The sequence below is a fragment of the Balaenoptera ricei genome, chromosome 7 (genome assembly GCF_028023285.1).
Source record: "Balaenoptera ricei isolate mBalRic1 chromosome 7, mBalRic1.hap2, whole genome shotgun sequence".
Lineage (NCBI taxonomy): Eukaryota > Metazoa > Chordata > Mammalia > Artiodactyla > Balaenopteridae > Balaenoptera > Balaenoptera ricei.
This window is the reverse complement of record NC_082645.1, coordinates 57,854,239-57,876,959: the sequence shown is the minus strand read 5'-3', so window position 1 is coordinate 57,876,959 and position 22,721 is coordinate 57,854,239. Positions and strand designations below refer to the sequence as shown.

Sequence of the window (22,721 nt, the reverse complement as noted above, 5' to 3'; positions counted from 1 at the left end):
TGCTGTAATATTTGTCCTTATAAAATGGCAGTATTGTTAATTTTCTGATTCATTAATAGTAGAAATTGCCACTCCTTTGCGGCACCCAAAGACAATAGTCTAGAGAAAGTGATTTTAAAATAGGATTGCTTCAAATAAAAAAAATTTTTTTCACTTTAAAATAAGAATTCTTTTTAAGGTTGTTTAGGCTAGGTGACACTTTTTTCATGGGCAAATAATGAGCTTTCTTAAATAAAATAAAATAATCCAGGCCATCTGATAGGCATTTCATATTTTATAGTTCTAAAGTTCCATGGCAGAGCAGGTGGGAAGCATACAACCCAAAGTTAGAGGTGGTATCTGATGTGCAGTTTGCATGAAAGGAAATGTAATTGGGCAAAACACAATTATGAAACTTACCATTTAAAATTAACTCCTTAAAAGTCAGGATTCTGTTTTAGAGAGAGCTAAAATGTCCTCAATGAAGAACAGTACCAGGAGTGACCGTTTAACTGTTACCTTACATTGTTTCCTTGGTTTCATTTTAGCAAACTAGACCCTCAAGTATTGTAAAATTACCTTGTGATCTTGTAGTTTGGTTCATTCTGGCTTCACTGAAATTTTTCAGCTTGTAGACTGCAATTTAAGTCACTGATGCATTGCATTCAGCAAATATTCATTTAATCCTCTCTCTCCTGTCAAGCCTTTGGGTTTAACCCCTGAATATAGAGATGTTAATCAGGTGGTATGAAACAGAACTCTCGCGATGGTGGGCCAGGGAACAAGCACGCATCTTTGCATCAACTTTCCATCTTCTCTTTGCAGACGGTGCAGGTCGCCTTGGACAAAGCCAGAGAAGGTCGGACCTGCATTGTCATTGCCCATCGTTTGTCCACCATCCGGAACTCGGATATCATTGCTGTCATGTCACAGGGGATAGTGATTGAAAAGGGGACCCATGAAGAACTGATGACCCAGAAAGGAGCCTACTACAAACTAGTCACCACAGGAGCCCCCATCAGTTGACCTGACCTGAGAACTTCGTGCACAGTTGGTGCACCAATTACAGAAGTGCTGTGGGGTTTTTTTTTTTTTTTTTTTCTTTAAGCAGAAATAATGATATTTTACTTTTACAGACACGGTCATACATTGGCATCCGAGCTAATTTCTAATGACTTTCAATAGTAATTTAGTTTTAAATGTCTGTATATAGAACATGAAAGAAACTAGGGTCAGTGGCAGTGAGAATCCAACATCAAGCAGCTGCTCAGCCATCACCCAGTGCTTTCTCCATGCAGGAGCCAGTCCCAGTTACTATGTGGGTATTAGCAAGACTTGGAGGAAATGAGACTTCGAATTTCTCAGGGACAGAGAGCCATCCTTTGCATTTGTGAACCCTCAGTGTACACAAATCCTGGTGGAGAATAGGCACTCGACAAATGTTTACTGAGTTGGGCCAAGATCATATGGAGAAGAACAGAAGGACTGAAGACCAACTGTATTTTTTGACTGAAGTTTGCTTGCATGTGAAAGCAGATTCATTTATGTCTAAGGATGAGGATGGGGAAAGGAGGACTTTGATACTCTGGATGCTCTCAGGCTGAAAGGAGCAGAAAAAGGCAAGTATTAGCGGGAGCTTACCAGCCAGGGATGTTGATTTATAGATTCAAGGTGTAGTATGTGGGTGGTGAAGTCCCCATTTGCCGGACTAGATTCTGCCGGTGTGCCTGGAGCAGGGGCTCTATCCCGAGCCTGTACTCCTCCTCATCCCCCTCCACATTGGTTGCTGTCCTTTGTTTCTCTAGATTCTGCCGGTGTGCCTGGAGCAGGGGCTCTATCCCGAGCCTGTACTCCTCCTCATCCCCCTCCACATTGGTTGCTGTCCTTTGTTTCTCCAAATCCCAGCGTGAAATGAAAATAGTGAATTTTACCTTGTATAAGTGCTTTCTTCCTATGGCCAACAAATGAAATTCTGCCTACAAATTAAGGCTGAGCTATTGTATATTGAGGTATATTATTTATGTTTCTGGTCCAGTGTTTCCTGGTAAATAACCACACAGGTGGTTTAACAGGTTAACTAGTTAGGTCAGGAGAACTGATGGTTGCAAAGTCAGGGAGGGAGAGGGTGGAGGACAGCATTCTAGCTAAGTTATGACAAATGGCAGTGACAAGTAAGTTGCAGAATAAAAATGCCATGAGAAGGAATTAAGCTTTGCAGTAAGCATGTGCTCATCTTGTAATATTGAAGAAAGAAGACCAAAATCTGTTTAAGTTTGCATTTCAAAGAGGAGGAACATAAGCTCTGTGCTGGGAGGCTGCCAGTTTCCTGGAATAGAATGTGTGGGGTGAGAAAAATGGATGATTAAGAGTTATTTTTTAAGGGTTTCCCTGGTGGCACAGTGGTTAAGAATCTGCCTGCCAATGCAGGGAACAAGGGTTCAAGCCCTGGTCTTGGAATATCCCACATGCCACGGAGCAGCTAAGCCCATGCGCTGCAACTACTGAGCCTGTGCTCTAGAGCCCGCGAGCCACAACTACTGAGCCCGTGTGCCACAACTACTGAAGCCTGCATGCCTAGAGCCTGTGCTCTGCAACAAGAGAAGCCGCGATAATGAGAAGCCCGCGCACCGCAATGAAGAGTGGCCCCTGCTCGCTGCAACTAGAGAAAGCCCACAGGCAGAAACCAAGACCCAACGCAGCCAAAAATAAATAAATTAAATAAATAAAAATTTTAAAGAAAGAGTTATTTTTTAAATAAGGTCCTTGGAAGTTATTGATAGAGGGAAAATGTTGACTGGAGGAGGCTTGAAATGATTTGGGAAAAACATTGAATTACAACTTCAAAAATATAGAAATAAAGTTGTGAGTTTATTTTGCAACACCAAGAGTGCCAATGTCTTCATTTTTGTTCCGTATCCTGTATCACTCACAAAGATTTGATTTCTACAGTTTTATATTATTGTTTCTCAGGTGATGGAGGGACTTGCTTAATCTGTTGTGTCTGACACTTATCTCGTCTTCCTGTAATTTCTAATGCTTTCAGGGTGGGTTCTGCTGTGATCAAACTCTCCCTGTTACCCCAGTTAATAAAAGTTTACAGAAGAAAAAAATAGAAGGATTGGAAGATGAAGTTGGGGAAATTTCCCTGAGGGTAGGACAGAAAGAGATGAAAAGTTAGAAAATAAAATTTAGAGGAACAATTCAGGAGATGCAATAATTAGCTAACAGCAGATCCAGAAAGACAGTGTAGAGAAAACTGAGGGGACAAATGATTAAATAGTCCAAGAATATGTCCTATAATTGAAGGATGTGAATTTCCAACTTGAAAGAGTTCACCAAGTGTCAAATACAATAAATAAACAAAGATCCTACCTGGGCACACTATTATGCAATTTTGGGAAACTGGGGGAAAGGAGAAGATACTAAAATTTTCTAAGAGACATATAATAAAGAAACATAATGACATAGGATATCTTGACAATGACACTAAAAGTCAGAAGACATCAAGATTTGCCTTCAGAATTCTGAGAGAAAAATTATCTCCATCCTTGAATTGTATACCTAGCAAACTATTCTCAAGAATGAGAGAGGCCTAAAGAAATTCTGTCATGTAAGTGTCTCAAAACTGCATTGAAGCAGATACCCATAAACCAGAAATGCTACTATTTGAGAAAAAAATAGAAGAGTTGGCCTCTAGATCCTTTTGTATAGAAACACCTTTTCATACAGTTACTCTAAGTCTATTCTACATGTGCTCTTATGAAATTATTTCAATAAAAAGACTTTGAATTTAGTAGTGCAGTCATGCATGCAATTTTTGGCAATCATACACTCACTTAAAAAGGTAGATCCTTTAATTTTTTGATGCTATGTCCTGAAAGAGGAAAATACATAGGATCATAATTAGGTATAGTTCACCACATATTTATTAATATTAATTAATTATTAATTATTTATGAATTAATGTAAGTTTCCTATCCTAAGATAATATCAGAATATTCTCATCAGGTTGCTTTAGGATCCTGCCTCATGTTTCCAACTAAGAGTTGGATCTATTAATATCTCTTATGCATGCAGAATCTCTCTGCAGTCAGATCACATAAGGATATTAGTGGAGATAAAAAATTGCAAATTTGGTTGCTGTTTCCAAACACATTTTGAGACAAATTTACATATGCGTGTGTGCCATTATAAAATAAGCATTATGTCCATTTGTATTTGCTGAAAATGTCCAGATCAAGTGAGTAATCTCACCTGCCTATAAGAGAGGTCAGGTGAAATTAACTTAAACGAAATTTGAAACACAATTCCAATTTCTTTCACACTGTGTTCAGTTAAATGTCCAATTAATTTAAATGGATAGACTGTAAATAAAGCAATGCACATGATTATCATCTAATTAGCACTGGCCAACATTATAATGTGCTCATTAGTAAGTTGTATGGTATCCTTAAGGCTCATAATGAGTAATCAGGGTACGCGTGATTGGCATGTAGCTGTCTGGATGCAACTACTCAACCCAATAAATTAGCGCTAAGACAAACTGTGCAGTAGAAAAAGGAAGAAGAATATATAGCCAGTCAGTGAGTTGGCAGTTCCTTCCTTCCTATAATTCAGGTACAGTTCTTACTCTCAGGTACAAAGAGATAGATGTGAGAAGAACAGAATAGCTGGAGATAGAAAGGGAGCTGTTTACTGAAGGTGACACAGAGCTAGTGTCTACAGTTAAGAATGACTACAGAAAAGAAAGAAAATTGTGCTATCTTATTGGTTGAGAGTATATATTTCTGATATATCAAGTATGGAGTCAAAGTAAGAGATGAGCAATGTTTTCATAAAATACCTTAGAGTTTGAAAATTCAATTAATCATTTAAATATACCCCATAGTAACATTCACAAAGCATTTCATAATTTAGAAAGCACCTCGCCTTCATAATTTTTGTGTGTTATTGTGAAACCATTTAGTAGGTTGCAGAGGAGGAAGGCAGCTGTAAGTTGCATTCATTGTTATATACATAAGAAGCTGTAGGTTGACACCCAATCCTACACCCTTTCCCCTTGCTTTCCCCTTGAGATAGAGGGGCCTCTATCTCAGAGGTTGGAAAGTAAAATATTTACCTTCCCAGACTCCTTTGCAGCTAGGGTAAACCATGTGACTGTTCTGGTCAATGAAATATAGACACAATCTCTATGGAGGCTTTCCCTTCTGGAACAAAGCCTGGGTTAAGGAAGCCCGTTTGCATTCCCCTTTCTTCTTTCCTGGATGCACAGCAGTAATGCTGTGGCCATTTGGATAGAAACCACACACTATGGATGGCAGAGCAGGAAGAGAGACAGAGCCTGATTCCTGGACATTCTTAGGCAGCCGTTGCAGCCTGGACTGCCCACCCCCAGCCAACCTGCTACACAAGAACAAAACACCTCTCACTTGTATAAGCTACTGAAGTAGTTTGTCGCAGTTGTAGTTTTTGTTGTTGATTATGGATTAACACACTCAGTAGATACACTTGGATTTTTATTAATAAAAAATGTTGAAACATAAGCATAAAGACAATAAAGCAATGTTGAAGTATTGATGTGCGCACAAATGACCTCAAAATATGACTTTTATATCCAGAAGTATTCCAAAAACATTGAGTGAAAGAAGAAATTGCTCAGTCTTTTTGCAAAAGTCACTGCTGTGAGAAGGAGATGCCACTGGATGGATGTCCTTTGCAGCTCATTCTAGTGGTTTTTCAGGAACATTCCATATACCCTGCTTTATTACGCTTTGAGTGAATGAGGCCTTTACTTAGAAACTTAGTGTTTTGTGATTATGCTTTCTCATCCTCTCCCATTATACAATTGGTGTCAGACTGGGAGTGATCTGTATTCCATTGGCAAGATATAGCTAGAGTCGAAAAGAAAATGATTCAAGAAGAGGATGAATTTGAAAGGGGGGAGACAGGGGTTTAAAAGAGATGGGGAATAATGTTACCAGCTAATTTGTAGCTGGAGACAGTGTCAATCCAAACGTTCCAAGCCCACAGGCCAGAGATGTCCCTAGAGTCTACCCAGAGCCTGGATCCCCTGGGGATCTACCGCAGGGAAAGGCCTATATTGAACTTATCCTTGATTCTCTAGCACGTAAAGGCATTTAATAAGTGTTTGTCAGGTGGGTGGACAGAGGGGGTTAGAGAGAAAAATGAGCAAAGACAGAAGGGGCCCTACTTGAGTCTGAGACGATTTTAGAAGCCATGTGGAACTGAATCTCTAATGTAATTTAGCACGGTCATCCTCAAAAACCTTGGCATCATAAAATTTGGCGTTAGAATTTTTGTTGTATTCAAGAAGTACATTTCAACAGCCATAAAGAATTGAAAAGTAAATATTATCTTTATTTCTCTGAGAGATCCACAATTAGTCCACAACAAACTTACTAAAATGCTCTTTCAAAGTTCTAGCACTTTCCTCACATAGCAAGTTGGTTAAACCCTTCCTCCCACAGAGTGAATTTTCTTGTGCTTCCCTTCTTCTCACTCAGCCTGTTACTGTACATATCCCATTAGTATCTCTTCCAGCAAGAAGAATTTCTTCTTTAGGATGTTAAGGAAGGGGAAATGGAGCTGGTGATTTAGTTACAGGATTTCTTTTGGAAGATACTCGAGCAGGAAGTCTGTGAATACTTTCATATGAATAATTTTGCCCTCTAAGATCAGTTACATTATTTCACGTCTCCATGCATCTCCTTTCATAGCGATACAATTCAGATACTAATAGGAATAGGATGTTTTAAAGACTAAAATGTATTACATAAGTCTAAAATTGTTTATCAAAGTAGCAAATTACAAAATGGAGTACACGTTAGAATTTACAGCCTTGTTCATTTGCATGTAAGTAAAATTTAATGTACTCTGGCTCTCCTTCCAGTTTTATTGAATGAGATCCTCAGAGTTGCAGAATGTCAGAGCTGGAAGGAACCTTTCATTCTAAGCTTATTTTAAGCCCCTCATTTTAGAAACTGGTCAACTGAATCCACTAACATTAAATGGACTCCCAGTATCCCAGTGGTTAGACGCAGAGACAGGTTAGAACCCAGTCTAAGGACTCCATTCCGGGTGCTTGCTGCCAAACTCCAAGAAGTCTTTTGTACATCTATCTGTCTGTGAATTCTCTAGCACCTGCCCCCTTGAGTTCTGACACCTTTTGGCATCCATATAGGGATGTGCGGCACCGTCTCTTGATTGGCCAGCATGAGCAGGGCACCAATACTCCAATGCTAAAAGGATAAGATGCACACAAAAATCTCACAAACTCGGACAGGAACACTTACTTCCCCCTTGTTAAGTCAATGCAATCTTCAAATAGAAAGACAGCAGGGCCTCTACAATTTCTTTCACTCAAAAGAATTATAAAAAGGCGGAGTTTGGAATGATTCTGTAGAAAAAGAGGTCTCGAGGATCAGATGCTTTCAATGAAGAATTACTGAGTTTGAGGGCAAGGGTGGCATCTAAGAAAGGCAGTGATGGGTGAACTCAATGCCCACCTTTAGAAAACCCCTTCAATTAATGGCAGGGCGTGTGAGCAGGGATGACAATCTGGCCAGGACTGTTCCCAAGACTGAATTCAAGAAGAAGTCAAGTCTTTGAACAGAAGTTGGGGCGTGATTGGCCCAACTGATATGGAAGGCAGCAGGGAGCTAGAGGAGGAGGAAGCTCTTCATCTTAATCAGCTCCGGGTTTCTTTCCCAGGCACATATGTGGACTGCTCCTCCTGCAGAGCGCCCAGATTGTCCCAGGGCAGTGGTTTCTGCCCTCACTTGGGCCAGCACTGGAAATGGGCCAAGGTGGGTGAGAGCGATCGCTCCTGTTGGCAGCCCCTGGTCTGTGCCACAAATCCCACTCGGCAGGACTACAGCTGCCACTCTTCTCATTACCTTCCCTGGGTCCCAGCAGCTTCTTCAGAACATAGTGTTTTGGGGGGGAATATCACAGTTTTTGAGCAGAAGATAGATTCAGAAATCACCTGGCAAAATGTTTGAAGAAAAGAGTCCAAGAAATTAAAAACCAAATAATTAATCAGCTTTGTGTTAACCTTTATAACCTCAACCTTTGAATTTCTTCCCTCCTTGAGTGCAATCACATCTGTGCTACCAAAAGAAAGGAGATGTGATTTCTTCCAAGTCATTACTGTGATCTCCATCAAAGAATAACAAAGACAGTAATTAGTACTCCACACCAAATCAGCCTCACATTTGATATAAATTGCATTTGTCCTCTGCAGAGCTAAAAGGAAGCGTTTCTAATTCTTAGAATTTTCTCATGAGTTGCTGTCATTTGGCAGAAGTTTCTGGAGTATTGCTTCTTATAGACCTTTCTTGCTGTTAACGTTTTTTCTTAAGAAAAACAAAATGAAGACTTAAAAAAATAAACAAGTACCACCACTTTACCTTCAGTGTGGAATCACCATCAGAAAGCATTAAAGGTAAGGGGAAGAAAAAATTAGGAACACCGCCTTAGTTTCTTGGCAGTGTTGAGGTCCATTCTTCCAGAAGGCTGTTTGTAATTTCCAGAGAGGCTAGGACAGTCAGTCAACAAGGGCCAAATCCTCAGGTGCAACTAGATACCAGCGATCCTTTTTGAATAGATTTTGAATATCTTCAGAAGTACTGATATCCAGCATATGGGTATGAGAGACCCAGACAAGCAGGAAAACTTGGTCAGAAAGTCATCCAGCCCTGTGAATACTGGATAAAGTCCCACTCAGTTTTGTGAACCTTCAAGGGTTTCTGGGGCACAGTGCAGGGAGAGGGAACTCAGACTCCCTGATTTGAGGTGACAGAGCTAAGAGTCCTGGGACACCAAGGCAGTTAGAGCTCACAGGACAGAGTAAGACAAGAGAGCTGCACAGAGAGAGACTCCCAGATCTGCAGAGGATTTCTCTCGAAAAAGTAGCAGAGTTTACTATTAACTTTTTATGGTCACTTTAATCCTTCGAGCCCCAGAAATGTTTCATGTCAGTTACCACACATGTTAAAATTTCTTTTTAAATGTGTGAAGATCACAATGGGATTTACTTATCACCATGAATGTTTTGAACCTGTTGACAGTAACTATTATTTTTTTCATCTGGAAAGTAACATCCATGGGCTAATCAAAAGATCTCCTGGTTGGAATAAACATACCTTGTCCATGTTCCGCCAACAAACCACTGATACCTCAGTCTCTCCATATACAAAAAAGCAGTTAATATTGATTCATGCTGTCTCACAGGAATGTGGTACAGGTGACAATATAAAAAAATTTTTTTTCTCGGGGAAAAGCACTTTGGGACTTGATCTGTGTTATCCAATTCAGTAGCCACAGACATATATGACTATTTAACTTTAAATTAATTAAAAGTAAATAAAATTTTAAAATGCAATTCCTCAGTTGCATTAGCTGTGTTTCAAGAGTTTAATAGCCATATGTAGTTGTGGCTACCATACAGATACAGAACATTTCCATCATTGCAGAAAGTTCAATTGAAGTGCTGGAATATACAGTCTTCATATCCTTAAGAAGTGACTCACATTTTAAAAACCAAGTCTTTTGACTTTCTCTTATACCAAGTTTTTTTTGTATGTATATGTACCAGTTTGATCTTGAATTTATTTACAGGGTGTGAATAAATATAAAGCATTTAGAGATATAACTTTGAGTTTAAAGGGCACCTTATAATAATTTTTTAAATCACCCTTCTGTTGTACTGAAATAGGCATAGAGAAGGCACCAACTTAACCCACTAAGGCAGATGTCCATTCAAAAGGTTGTCAATGGGAAGGGATTCTACACTCTTCTTGTTAATTTGCATATCTTTTCAAATGTATGTTTCTCAAGTCACTTGTCTAGATTTTCTCATCTTGAAAGCTCATGATATTGACATTTTTCTTCTGAATATGTAGATATGTGGACATTCTGAATATATGGTTATAGTTACAGTTAAGTCAAACAAGCTCAATTCCACTTACTTTTGGCAAATAAATTGGAAGCAGAAGAGTCTTTTCCATCATTATTAAAGGCAGGCATTTTCGCCAAGGCTGTGAGAAGCTCTTCTTCTTGCTGCCTAAGTGGTTTCTTTCCTTCTTTTTTAAAATTTATTTTATTATTTATTTATTTATTTTTGGCTTCATTGGGTCTTCACTGTTGCGTGCGGGCTTTCTCTAGTCGCGGTGAGCGGGGGCTACTCTTCATTGCGGTGTGCGTGCTTCTCGTTGCAGTGGCTTCTCTTGTTGCGCAGCAGGGGCTCTAGGCACGCAGGCTTCAGTAGTTGTGGCACAGGGGCTCAGTTGTTGTGGCTCGCGGGCTCTAGAGCGCAGGCTCAGTAGTTGTGGCACACGGGCTTTGTTGCTCTTCAGCATGTGGGATCTTCCCGGACCAGGGGTCGAACCCATGACCCCTGCATTGGCAGGCGGATTCTTAACCAGTGCGCTGCCAGGGAATTCCCTAGTTATCAACTTAAAGTCCAGAATTACTAGGTCCAATGAGGGGAAAAAAACTTTACTGAAAAATTTTTAGTATATTAATATTCCATCAATAATAATTTTCTGAAATAAAGCTGTGGATTTTCATCACAGTTCAGTACACACAGAACCCAGCTAATAGATATAAGCATTTCATAGTTTTCCTGGGTTAGAGCATGACCTTGAGGAAGGCACTTGATTTCCCTGGTTTTGAAAGATTAGCTCCTAAAAATAAAGTATAAGGATGTCATAGTGAAGAGATAAACCTTTGGGGGGTAAATAATGTTCTAAGACGAACATCTTCAGCAGAATTTATTAAAATATTGGAAAGCACTACCATAAAACAGAGACCAGGAGTTAAGCAGAGATTCAAGTCCAGACAGTAACCTGGCCTGTTTCCTTTCCTGTGGATATGTAACCATAACTGGAGCTACTGCTGGCCCCATCAAGACCCTGCATGCATGGTCTAAGTCAAACAGCATGTGGTATTTTAATGTCATTTCTGAAAAAATAGCTGATTTACATGGCAAACATCATAGAACCTATGTAAAAGCATTCATTCTTACAGATTTTTACTTCTTGAAGAAACAAAACATAGTGTCATGGAAATACATGTCAGAAGATTGGGTTCTAATTCCTGTTCTGACGGTGGTGTGATAACGGTGAGTTCTTTCAACTGAATAAACCTCCATTTCCTTATCTGAACACTGAGGGGATCAGGTTTGATTGCCGTTAAAATGCCCACAGGAGCCAGAAGCAGCCTGACTTTAAGATGATAAAGTTATCTGATACTGGGGGTCCTGTAGGGTACTGAAAACTGTGATAGCCTGCAAAGAGCACGTCTCCTACTGGGGTCAGTCAGCAACAGTGGATTGTCTCCAGGTGGGAATGCAGGCCCTGTGTTACCATATTGTCAGATTTTTCGGGAAAATACAGAAATTCAGGTTTTTGTGTCAAATATCCTGGTTTTAAATGTTGGCAACTAATCTAAAATAGGGAAAAAAAAAGACCACCCCGAAGGCCAAACTAATCATACACATGAATGGATTGGGTCCTATGGCCGCCACTTTGTGACCTCCGAATGGAAGCCTCCAGTCTCTCCCCGCCCTGTGGTCCTACCGGAGGATGGAGGAGGAGGGTCTTCCTGGGGCCACACGGCAAAAACCCTCCGCACAACTCTAATGAATCTTTTTTTCACTCGGTTTCATTAACATATGAATACAGTAGGGAATCAGGGCAACCACAGTCAGCGGGATGGACGCACTTTTACAGAAAGACAGCACGTAAAATAAATACTCCGTGTGAGTCGGGATCTTGATGAAATGGTAGAGCTGCAGTGTGGTCAACGAGGCCAGGGTGCAGAGCAGCCGGAAGCTCAGCCTATAGCCGTTTTCCCCTCGGCAGCTCCTAAGGAACATCTCCGAGTTGATTGCAAAGCCCAAGCCAAAGAGGACCCCAAGGTTTCTCACGAGTCCAGCAAAAGGCGTGGTGTCAATGTGAACCCAGTCAGGGTTGGCACACCACTTCTTGGCTATGGGCACGGACCACAGCAGGTCAATGTCAAGCAGTCTGAGAAGCAGGTAAAAGCCAAGTGCAAACAGGAAGAGGAAGAGGTTGGTCTTCAAGTATGTGCTCAGGCTGGCCGTTTGGATCCTTGGAGTGTGTTCAAAGGCCTCTGCCACAAGCATGCCTGGGGATTGGAAAGAGACACTGAAGATAACCGTGTGCCTTTGAGCCTCTCAGGAATTATTCCTCTCTGCATTAAAGAGTTTAGCCATAGTTTTCAGTGATAAAGGGCTGTAGAAACCTAGGTTCTATCCATTTTCCAAAGCCCTTTTTTAAGGCAATAACTAAAACCACACTTGCCCCATGGTCTTTTCACCATCCACATTAGTGCAGGGGGATGGGTCAGGAGTCCAGGGCACTGAGTGACAACCACTTTATAGGCAGAGCACTGATCTAGGTGCTTGCAATTAATTTTTCAATTGCCATAGCCAATTAACGTAGAGAGCCTTTAAAAGGTACATGGGGCTGAACAGTGTAAACTCAGTCATGGTGAATGCTGCCTTGGAAATACAAAGCAGCTGCTGAATGAAGTCCACAGTCAGGTAAAAATCACTGCAGGTATTTCAGAGAGAGTGGCATGGTGTGCAGGTTGGAAGGCCTTATTAAATCCCCCAAACCGAGACACAAGCACGCCGTCCTAAGTGGTGGTTTGGGAGTTGGACTCAGCTCTAGCCACAATTCAGAGAAGCCCATCTCACTAAGAGGTAAGGGGTTTATCCTACTGAGTGAGAATGTGCCATTGTGTCCATGGAGACTTTGAAAGGTGTGAGGAACCACTTAAGCTCCCAGGGTAGCATTAAATATCGGTGGCTTGATAGGATTACCTGAGATTGGGGAACATTAGCAGAGAGAGTCAACATAAAACAAATGAACCTGAAGCGTTCAATGACACAACTAAAGGTAAGTGATCATATTTACCACCAATTACTCCAAGAATAACTTGATGAGGAAAATGTGTTGCTATGAATACTCTGGAGATGCAGACACTGATTTGAATCAACCAAAAAAGACTCCAAAGAAATGACCAGGTGAGTCTACGATGGAAGAATAGATACAAGCATAAAAGGCAAAGAAATTGTATCATTCATAAAAATGGGGGCGGGGGGAGAGGTGACACCAGATGATCTTTCTCAGAGGAATCTTCTAGCTGTGATATAATATCATGATTCTAGAGTTTTTTCTTCCAGAATTTTTTTCTATGTACTCAATAGGATTTGAAAAGCTTTAACAGATGTTTCTACATTTATCAATGCATTAAACTTAACCAGTGCTATATCCTGAGATTTTAATAAATGCTATAAAAGGAAGCCAACTTGGCATCCTGAAAATTATTTTAATGAAGTAGGGGAAATTCAAGTTTGGGGGAATTATTAATGTCCACAACGATCAAGAATGAATTATGTGTATTTTTTACTCCTTGTCACATGTGCTTCCTCTTTCCTCTCTCAGCCTCTCTTTGCTTGAAGAAAACTCACTGGAGAGGCAGCTGCCACACTGATGAAAACACATGAGCATTCCATCAAGGGCACGTTTTCACTGGGTTTAATTTCACAGACTCTCAAGAGTCCTGGCTCCTTGTTTTTTGACACGTAGAAAATAAGGAACAGAAAAGTGACCTATGGGTTATATGTCTTGGATTAGAAGCAGCAGTGTGCAGAAAACTTATAAAAATATTTAAATCCAAGCAATGCTCATCATTTTAATACAAAAAGAATTAGCAATAATGAGTTCTAGGAATCCTTGAGTGTTCTGAATGATTTGTTCCTGATAATTCAACCAAACTTAGATTACTGAAAAATTAAGGAATACAGAGAAACAAGACTTTCAAAGAGAAAGTAAGCAGGAGTTATCCATAGGGAAGAAGAATCAATAAGGGTGTGGTAATGTTTAGGTAAGGTGTAGGCACTCAATACATTTTGATGGATGAAGGAAATGTTGCAGTTATAAGAATCAAAGAGGAGTCAAGGGAATTATTTTTTAGAAGGAACAAATGATTTTCCAGGTTTGGGAACTGGAGGAGAAAATGAACTAGAGAAAAGGTAAGGCTTAGCTAGATTCCTACTTTGAAAAACTGTCTATGGATAGAAAATGCTAATTTCTTTTAATTACAACAACTCTCTATTGTTATTGTTTGGGATAATGAATACCTTAAGGCATACTGGTCACAGTCCCATCAGGATAAACTTTAAAGATGCCCAAATTCCTTTGGTTACTTGTTTTGTATATTACCCAATATTATTCTAAAAAGTAGAATATGAGATGGATCTTGGAAATTTTTTATTATAAAGAACTTATATAATGGTGTATGTTTCAGTATTTTTTATGCAATTAACTGGCAAATCTTATCTCAGGTAGCCTAATAGTTTATGATTAAAGTGGTGCTCAGAATTGTTTTAATGATAAAGTATATCAGGAAAGAAAAGAAGGAAAAAGTCAAATTTCTACAAAAATTTTGAATAATCTTAAAGGTCTAGGCCTTTCGGAATGTTATGAATCTACTAACATTAAATCTACTAACATTCAAATTTAAGTTTGTCTCTAGAATGTTTTTAATTTAAAAGGTTGCGTAATCTTTAAAGCTAGAATATATTTTATTGATGTCAAAATCATTGGCTATTCAAAGAAGAAAGCATAATTATATGAAAGTAACGGATGCATTCAAGGGGAATGATGCTTCTCAAAATGTCTAGTTAATCTTAAAGCAAGGGAATGTGCATGCAAAAATACATCATTATGTAATTTTAGATGACCTATTTGTGAGCTACCAAAGTGATTATTGTATTATGGAAACCCAAAGGCACATTTAGAAAATCATTAATCAATTAAACATATCCAACCCTATAATGTAATTGCTGTGAACTAATTAAGGTATTATCTTAAAGCAAAATATTAATTTTCTATTCATTTTGATATTTTGGATATGATAGAATTGAATAAGCACATTTCAATAACTAAAAATACACTAAGCTGAATTTTTCAAAAGACTTTCTGTGTTTGAAACTGTCATGTTCCAGGGCTACAGAGACTGGAGCAAAGCTGACCTGTGCAGAGTGGTGAATGACTTATCCATCCGACTGATGGTGTGGCCCAGGGCAGCTGTCACCATGACATACCAGACACATGATGAGCCCATTGCATGGCCAGATGGACTTCCTGCAACAAGAAGGTGGCAATCCATTTGAAAGGTGGCTAATAGAGTATGACTATCAGAAATGGACAATAGAATAGCACATTAGCCATGAAAATTATAAATAACTCAGAAAAAAAAAAAAAGCCACGGGGCACAAGCTCTATGTAATGTTTAGAAATAGGTAGAAATAAAGAAAACTGAGTCAAATTGAGCCTCAAAATACTATTTCAAATTTTTTCCCCAGGTTATTCAAGTTCATCAAAGTCCAGAAATCAAAATGTTCAAGGGTAACTAAGAACTCAGGCTGCTGCATCAGAAAATCTGCCACATCCTTAGTCATTCTTCATATCTAATTGTTTTTAATTGATGAGAAAACTGAAGTACTTGGATTGGATCTTGAATCAGCTTATTTTCCTTTGGTTGAAAAGTCAAACATCTAAAGGCTATCATTGTTATGTCTGATTTACCAACTGACTGCTGGGTACCAACAGCTACCCCCATGCCTATCTTGTGGCTGGCCGCTGCAGAAGGAGTCTTTGTCATTAAAAGGATGAGGGAAGCTATAAAGGGGTATTAATCCTGGCAGAAGAAATCAGCAGACAGGTAACCTTTCTATTCCCGGAATGTCTTTCCCATGTTGCTTGATCTTTTTTTAAAAATCACTTTACTTTGATGTCCTCCCTGAGTTTTTACCAAGGGGAGATTCATTCAGGTTAAACACCAGTCTCTTTTTGAAGAACACTAAGTTAAATAAAGACTAATCTATTTCTTATAGATCTGTTTCTTTCAAGTCTATTTCTTAAACAGGAATTTTCAGAGCCTTTTATATGCTTCATGAGTTGTACATCTCCAAGGAGTGAATGTAAAATGTAATATTTCTTTTCTTTTTTTTCAGAAAATGTCTCATAAGACAGAACACATGCTGGGAAGTTCTGGGGTAAACCAAAGTAGCATTTCAATTGTTTGAAAGGCTATCCATCCATCCATCCATCCATCCATCCATCCGTCCATCCATCCCACACTGCTTTCACAAAGGTAAAATACACACCATCCCTGACATGATGGAATGCACAGTCTATTGGAGGAGCCAGATATTAAAGAATTAACTATAATATAGTTTGATAAGTACTATAACAGATGGATGTCTACTCTTATGAGAGCAAAAAATAAAGATATCCAGAAAACTTATTAGGAACTTACACATTGACTGTATTGAGGGTTAGTCTCAGGATGTCAAATGCCAAGAACTTTAGGCTATGTAACAAATTGTGGTGAGGTGAGGTACAATATAACACAGTCTTAGAAATTAAAACAACATGTAGTTTACCTTTATATATATATTTTAAAAAAACTTTTTTAAAATCTTAAACTCAACTCCCATAGTAAAGATTTTACACTCATAGAAAGTCTTACTTATAATAAAAAAGAAAGTGGATCAAGAAGTCTACTTACATACTGTATACACAAGAGAAAAAAGAAATTTGAAAGAAATAATTATAAGATTAGAGAGAATTTCTATAGGCAATAGTAATACCAGGAAGTCCTTATCTTTCTTATGGAAACTGTGTCTATTGTCTCCTCATTCATGTGATTCTCAGAAGATCTATAATAACTGTGAAAGTTGCACAGCAACAGATAAATCAACATTTCTAGGATTTTAATATAGTTTTTGGGGAATTTGTTCTAGCTAATTGTTTTTTGTTTGTTTCAGTATCAAACCACGACATTCTTCTAAAAAATGCCAACTATAAAATCATTTGGGGACTATTCTCTTAATTAACGCTTTTACAAATACAAAAATGAAATTTTCTTACTCATAAAACTTTTGTCCTTTTCATTAGCAATTTTTGTTTATGAACTTTTAGCATCCTCATGCATGACATTTTCTTTAGTACCCTGTATGATATCGTACAGTTATTAGATGATAATCATACACAATGGCTCTCTATTGGAATATCTTTAGTTAACCTGCGACTGCTATAATTGCTTACCTGGACCTGTTTCACACGTAGTGGGGAACTGTTCAAGGCATGGACTTGAGTGATTTGGGTAAATCTGAGTTTCTTGGACCCACCAGTAAGGCCGATGACCAAATAATATCCTGTATTTAAAGAAATATAAATATGCATATATATTTAAATATACAACTATCACTTAATTGGAGACTAACGATTCTCTCGTATAAAAATGAGTCAAGCAGAACATTGATGGGGAAAACTCGTGATTAAAAGACTTTGAAAGAACTTGCTTTCTGGCCTGTGTCTCAATACAGAGCATGACAGTCATTTGGAGTTTGGGCATCCTAGGTTCCAATAAAAACAGGGACTTTTTTCCTTGCAGGCGAAGTCCTTGGGTGCTTTGGATACTTAGACTGGAAATATCAAAGTGGTTCCTGGAATTATCAATCTGTTCATTATGGCGCTGCTCGTTTAACTCACTCCTTGGTTAATCCCATCATATATGTAACAGGCTTTTGGAATTTTCTTCTAAGTCAGATCAAGTATACATTTCTATGCCTTTATGTAAGTTCTATTTAGGAATAGGTGTTTCAAGTTAACTGGTATGTTTGAAAGATTTTCCAAGTAAAACTATACACATCTGAAATGTGATCATTAAGACCAAGCTACAAATTTAAGAATAAGCTTTAGGAAAAATGAAACAAAACAGAAGGCTTACCATTTAAAAATAAGATTGAACCAATCCCCAACGACTGCTACCCATATCATCTTGGTTCCAACTGCCTGATTAAGTTGAAACCAAAGTGGAAAATAAATAGAAAAGATATTCCGGGGATCTCCAACATTGGACATAAAATTTAGAAAACTGTAGTAAGCTCGGTAGTCCTTCTGCAAATGCTGAATAATGAGCACTCCGTTCCTATGAAGGAAATCCATCTTGAAAGAGAGGCAATTCTAAACATAGAGCAAGTGGAGCCGAAGTGCTCTGAGTCCCACCGTTTTTATATGGTACCTTCGTGGCGTGTCCAGCCATTACTGCAACATGTGATACTGACCATCTGTGGAGAGGGCATGTCTGCCCTCCTCTACTGAAAAGCTCATCTGTTTATGATTTTACCTGGTGCCGAAGAGGTGAAGTACATGCTGATCTGTGACAAGTAGACGAGAAATTTGGGTAGAGACACAATGCATTTCTTATGCAATCTCTCTTTTGTGTGAACAGTTGGATCATGTTTGCTTGAAATTTTTTGCACAGTTCATTTCCTTCAAGGACAGAGACATTAGCAATTTCTATGCTTGGCTAGAAGACTATGCCAATAATTACTGCATGTCAAATAGCCCTTAAAGCCATGCATTTTAATTTAAAATAGACTGTGGCTCTTTGACTATTTTATTGGGTCTTTCAGGAAAATGGATGAGTAAATATCTGGGCATGAAAAATTTATATGATAACGACAGATTGTTTTCTGATTGCAGACTTTTAAATAAAAAATATTTTGAGATTTCTTTAGCAAAGAGAATAATATGATGGATATGGAACAGAGAAGGAAATACATGGAATATATGAAATCTGGAAGGAAATGTGTTGCTTTTTGACCATGAAGCCAGAAAGCAGAGCTGGACATCACTGGGTAGTAGATCTCCTGGGTAGTAGAACCGTTAGGAATGAGACATACTTTTATTGACTAGAGAATACAATTGAGAGCATGGGAGACTTGCTCACGTGACAGATTTCAAAGGGCTTTTGACCAATCAGGAAAATGGTTTGCTGAAAACAGAGCGTGCAGTACAAGTACATGGGAAGCACCAAAACAAACATGTAGATTGGGAATAAACAGAAGGGCAGCTCAAAAGGAACTATGAATCTAAGTCAGAAATGAGATGCTGGATTTCAGAGAGCAAAGTTTTGTCTGCGAGGATGTCTGTGAAAGCTATCAAGCCCCACCAGGTGGCGGAGGGTGGAGGTAGGTAACCTGACTTATTTTACCATTCAAAGTGTTGTCTTTGCTACTCCCAGCTACTTAGGCATCTTCTTCACAGGCTGTAAGTATCACTTTGAGCTTCTCTTGGAGCCCTGCCCCATCATTTAACGGCACCTTGTTATGGGGATCCAGTGTCTACAGGTATCTCCCCAGGCTCTGTGGCTTCTCCTAGAGGAAATGTCTTGATTGACCATTAAAATCTTTTGGGGTGCTTCCAAACATCTCACGTCTTTGTCCTACCCCAGATAAATTAAATTTCTGGTGATGGGACCTAGGCATTGGCATTTTAAAAATACTTTCCAAATGATTGCAATGTGCAGTCAGGGTTAAGAATCACTGGGATAAAGCAATTCATATCTAACCTATTCTCCTTTTGGTCTTAAACCCCTCTCTATGCCAAAAGTCAACCTGAAAGAAACTTCAATGACATTTAATATGTCAGCTATTGGGTGTAACTGGACTTCCTGTCAAATTTGATTTTTGCTCTTGTTATCAAGACTTCAGAGAATCTATCTCTAGAATTAAAAAAAAAAAAAACCCTAATTTCCAGAAGAGGTGAAGCAATGGTGGCAGTTGAAATGCACTCCTCATAAAACAGGACGTAGTGATGGCAACTTTGCTCACTGAGTTTTCTGGGCTGCTCACCTGGAAGGAGCTTAAAATACAGCCTGGTTTCTGTGGGTGAGAACTCGGGTCTGATAGTCACTAAGTGGGATGGCAAATGGCACCAGGTCATTTTTCAGAAAGTGACTTTACAAGGCTTCCAGGAAATGAATATTAATCTCTGTCCACAGTGAGAGCCTTACCAGTCTCCTTTATCATTCTTATTGCAGTGGGAGGAGAACCAGGAAGTAGTCAGCCAGCCCTGGTTCTCCCCACATTTTGCTCTTCCCTCAGGCAGCCCATGAATTACACTCACCCTCCTTCTGCCAGTAGTGTGCTAATCGGAATCCGAGTGATGTAAACGCTGGGATAAAATCAATTGTGCTGAAAACTCAGTTGTGCTTTAGAATGTCTTGCATTTATGCTCTGCCAATTATTTACCTTTAAAAATACTCCATCTTATTATCCAATTTTAATTTCACAGAGGTCTAGTAGTCCTCATTTTAGGGATGAGGAAATGAACAAGTAACCTGCCCCAGGTCATTTCTTTAGTGCAGGAGCCCTGTTTGGAGATGAAATTTTGTTTCCAGGGCAATGTTTCTTCTTAGTCTAAGCCTTGGCTGGGTTGCTCAAGGCCAACATTGATGAGATTTTTAAACAGCTGCAAAATGAATAAAAGCTGATGCTATAACCAGCTTGTTTCAAATGCTTTCAACCACCCAGAACTCCAGTTTACCTGTATCATGACTGGTTGACACTGAAGCACATCTGGCCAGCTGCTTGATCACTAAGAGAACTTCACAGATACATTCACCACTTTGAATTGTTGGCTGGGTTATCCCATCATTTGACAGCAGGGACACAGTGGGGATTCAGTGGCTATTATTACCTTCCCAGTCACTGACATCTTCCCTGAAGGAAATATCAAGCGGCATGAAGATGGGCACCTCAGGGCTTGAAGGTGGCTCTGATTCCCATCCTCTACTGATGGCCCTGGGACCCAGCACACATTTTCTTCTCTGGGAACAGTCATGTATAGAAATAAATTAAAGCCACCCAAATGAGAGCAAACAGAGGTTATTTACTATTCTGTTCACTATAGCAAGAGTCAGCCACCGTCTCATGCATCTGACACAAACTCAAAAATGGGCAGAGGAGTGGGAACACTTTATAGTGAAAAGAAGGAAGGCCTCAGGTATGTTCTGATAAGAGGTTGTTGGCATGGGCAAGCTAGAGAGGAGTTTACAAGAAGCAGAGCATCTTAGGTGAGTGGTTTGGGAAACATATTTTGCTTTCTCTGGTTGGTCCTGAGTTGAAGCCAGGGGCAAAAAATAGGGAAGCTAGCAATCACTGACCAAGTCCTGACCATTCTTGGCATTTTGCTTCAGAGGCTGTGGTCAAAGTTCTGTTGTCATGTTTGGTCCAGCCATTGTCCATTTGTATATTCAGTCTTTCACAAGACAAATTGAATAAGCATATGTCAGAAGTAGTTTATGTGGCATCCCACCAAGAAATAAGGGACTCCCATGTCTATCCTGTGATTCTATAATTCTTATTATTCATTGAGTTAAAATGAAGACATACACTTGCTTGCCAAGGAAAAATCAATTTATTCAAGTATATCACTACTCTGTGAGGCATTAGCCTTGACTAATCAGAGTCTGTACTCCTGGCTTTTTTGTTTTTGCATATTCAGGTTCTATAATTTTCATAATCTCTTTAATGAACCATGAGGAAGGACATTGTTTTATTCTTTTTCTAAGAAGTGTTTGAGCTACATATTTCATCATATGCATTTTCTTCAGAAACGTCCTTAAATCAAGGTGTGAATGATATCAAATACATTGTGTCTTATAATTAAAAATTCAACTTCTTGCTCATTCAGTCCTTCAGAGTCTGTGGACTGTACGGAAGTAGGCTGCACATTAGCTTTTCATCTTAGGTGGATAATTTAGAAAGACTGTCGCCTGAGGACCATCTGGTTCTGTAGACTGTGGGATGATTAACCAAAGCAAAGCACCTTGATTTCTTTCGCCTTTTAACAGGATCTGCAAAATCGGTTTCTTCCCCATAGTTCATCATTTTTCATCTATTCACAGCTTAGCTTATATGAACTTTCTCAGAGTTGCCTTCTCTGATGAGCTTCCTCACCATTCCTGTAATAGTGTTTTCTCTCCAACACGCTTTTCTTTTAGGGATTGTATTAGTCTGCCAGGGCTAATATATGCAGTACCAGAATGGGTGTTTTGTTTTTGTTTTTTGTTTTTAATTAATTAATTTATTTTTGGCTGCGTTGGGTCTTCGTTGCTGCACGCAGGCTTTCTCTAGTTGCAGTGAGTGGGGGCTACTCTTCGTTGCGGTGCACGGGCTCTAGGCACGCGGGCTTTAGTAGTTGTGGCACGCGGGCTCAGTAGTTGTGGCTCGCGGGCTTAGTTGCTCTGCGGCATGCGGGATCTTCCCAGACAAGGGGTTGAACCCGTGTCCCCCGTGTTGACAGGCAGATTCTTAACCACTGCGCCACCAGGGAACTCCAGACTGGGTGGTTTAGATCACAGAAGTTAGAGCCTACAAGTCTGAGATCAAGGTGTCGGCAGGGTTGATTTCTTCAGAGGCCTCCGTCCTTGGCTTGCAGGTGGCATCTTCTCCCTGTGTCCTCACATGGTCTTCCTTCTGTACAAATGTGTCCTAATCTCTTTTTATAAGGACAACAGTCATACTGCATTAAGGCCCACCCTAATGACTTCATTTTAACTTAATTACTTCTTTAAATACCCTAACTCCAAATAGTCACATTCGGTAGTACTGTGGGTTAAGACTTCGACATATGAATTTGGGGGGATGCAATTCAGTGCATAACAGGAATTTAATTACAGTTTGTAATTGTATATTTGTCTTGAGCTTATGTGCTTCATCTCTCGCTCTTGCACCACAGTACAAGCTCCACACAATAAGGGATCATGTTTGCTGTGCATACGAACCACCAGTACAGTCCCTAGCACAAGCCCATGCAGGGGCTGATTTC

General features: G+C 39.4%; 2 protein-coding genes across 5 annotated transcripts in view; one reads left to right on the top strand and one right to left on the bottom strand.

Moving 5' to 3' along the window:
- ABCB11 (ATP binding cassette subfamily B member 11) overlaps window positions 1-2,858 on the top strand; it is an 85,763-nt gene extending 82,905 nt beyond the window's left edge. For all 3 annotated transcript variants that reach the window (XM_059928045.1, XM_059928046.1, XM_059928044.1), the window contains exon 27: window positions 805-2,858. In XM_059928045.1, coding sequence (XP_059784028.1) covers window positions 805-1,005 — 201 coding nt within the window. In that variant the 3' untranslated portion in view covers window positions 1,006-2,858. The remainder of the gene's footprint in view (window positions 1-804) is intronic.
- An 8,780-nt stretch (window positions 2,859-11,638) lies between these two features.
- G6PC2 (glucose-6-phosphatase catalytic subunit 2) lies at window positions 11,639-18,050 on the bottom strand. Of its 2 annotated transcripts, XM_059927229.1 has the most exons (5): window positions 17,833-18,050; window positions 17,148-17,257; window positions 15,068-15,179; window positions 12,945-13,060; window positions 11,639-12,150 (listed from the first exon to the last, which is right to left on the bottom strand). In XM_059927229.1, the coding sequence occupies exons 1-5, from the start codon at window positions 18,048-18,050 to the stop codon at window positions 11,639-11,641; spliced, it is 1,068 nt and encodes a 355-aa protein (XP_059783212.1). The 2 variants fall into 2 exon arrangements, with proteins under 2 accessions (XP_059783212.1, XP_059783214.1); XM_059927231.1 differs by lacking the exon at window positions 12,945-13,060 and having other exon boundaries at window positions 12,126-12,150.
- Between the last annotated feature and the right edge of the window lie 4,671 nt (window positions 18,051-22,721).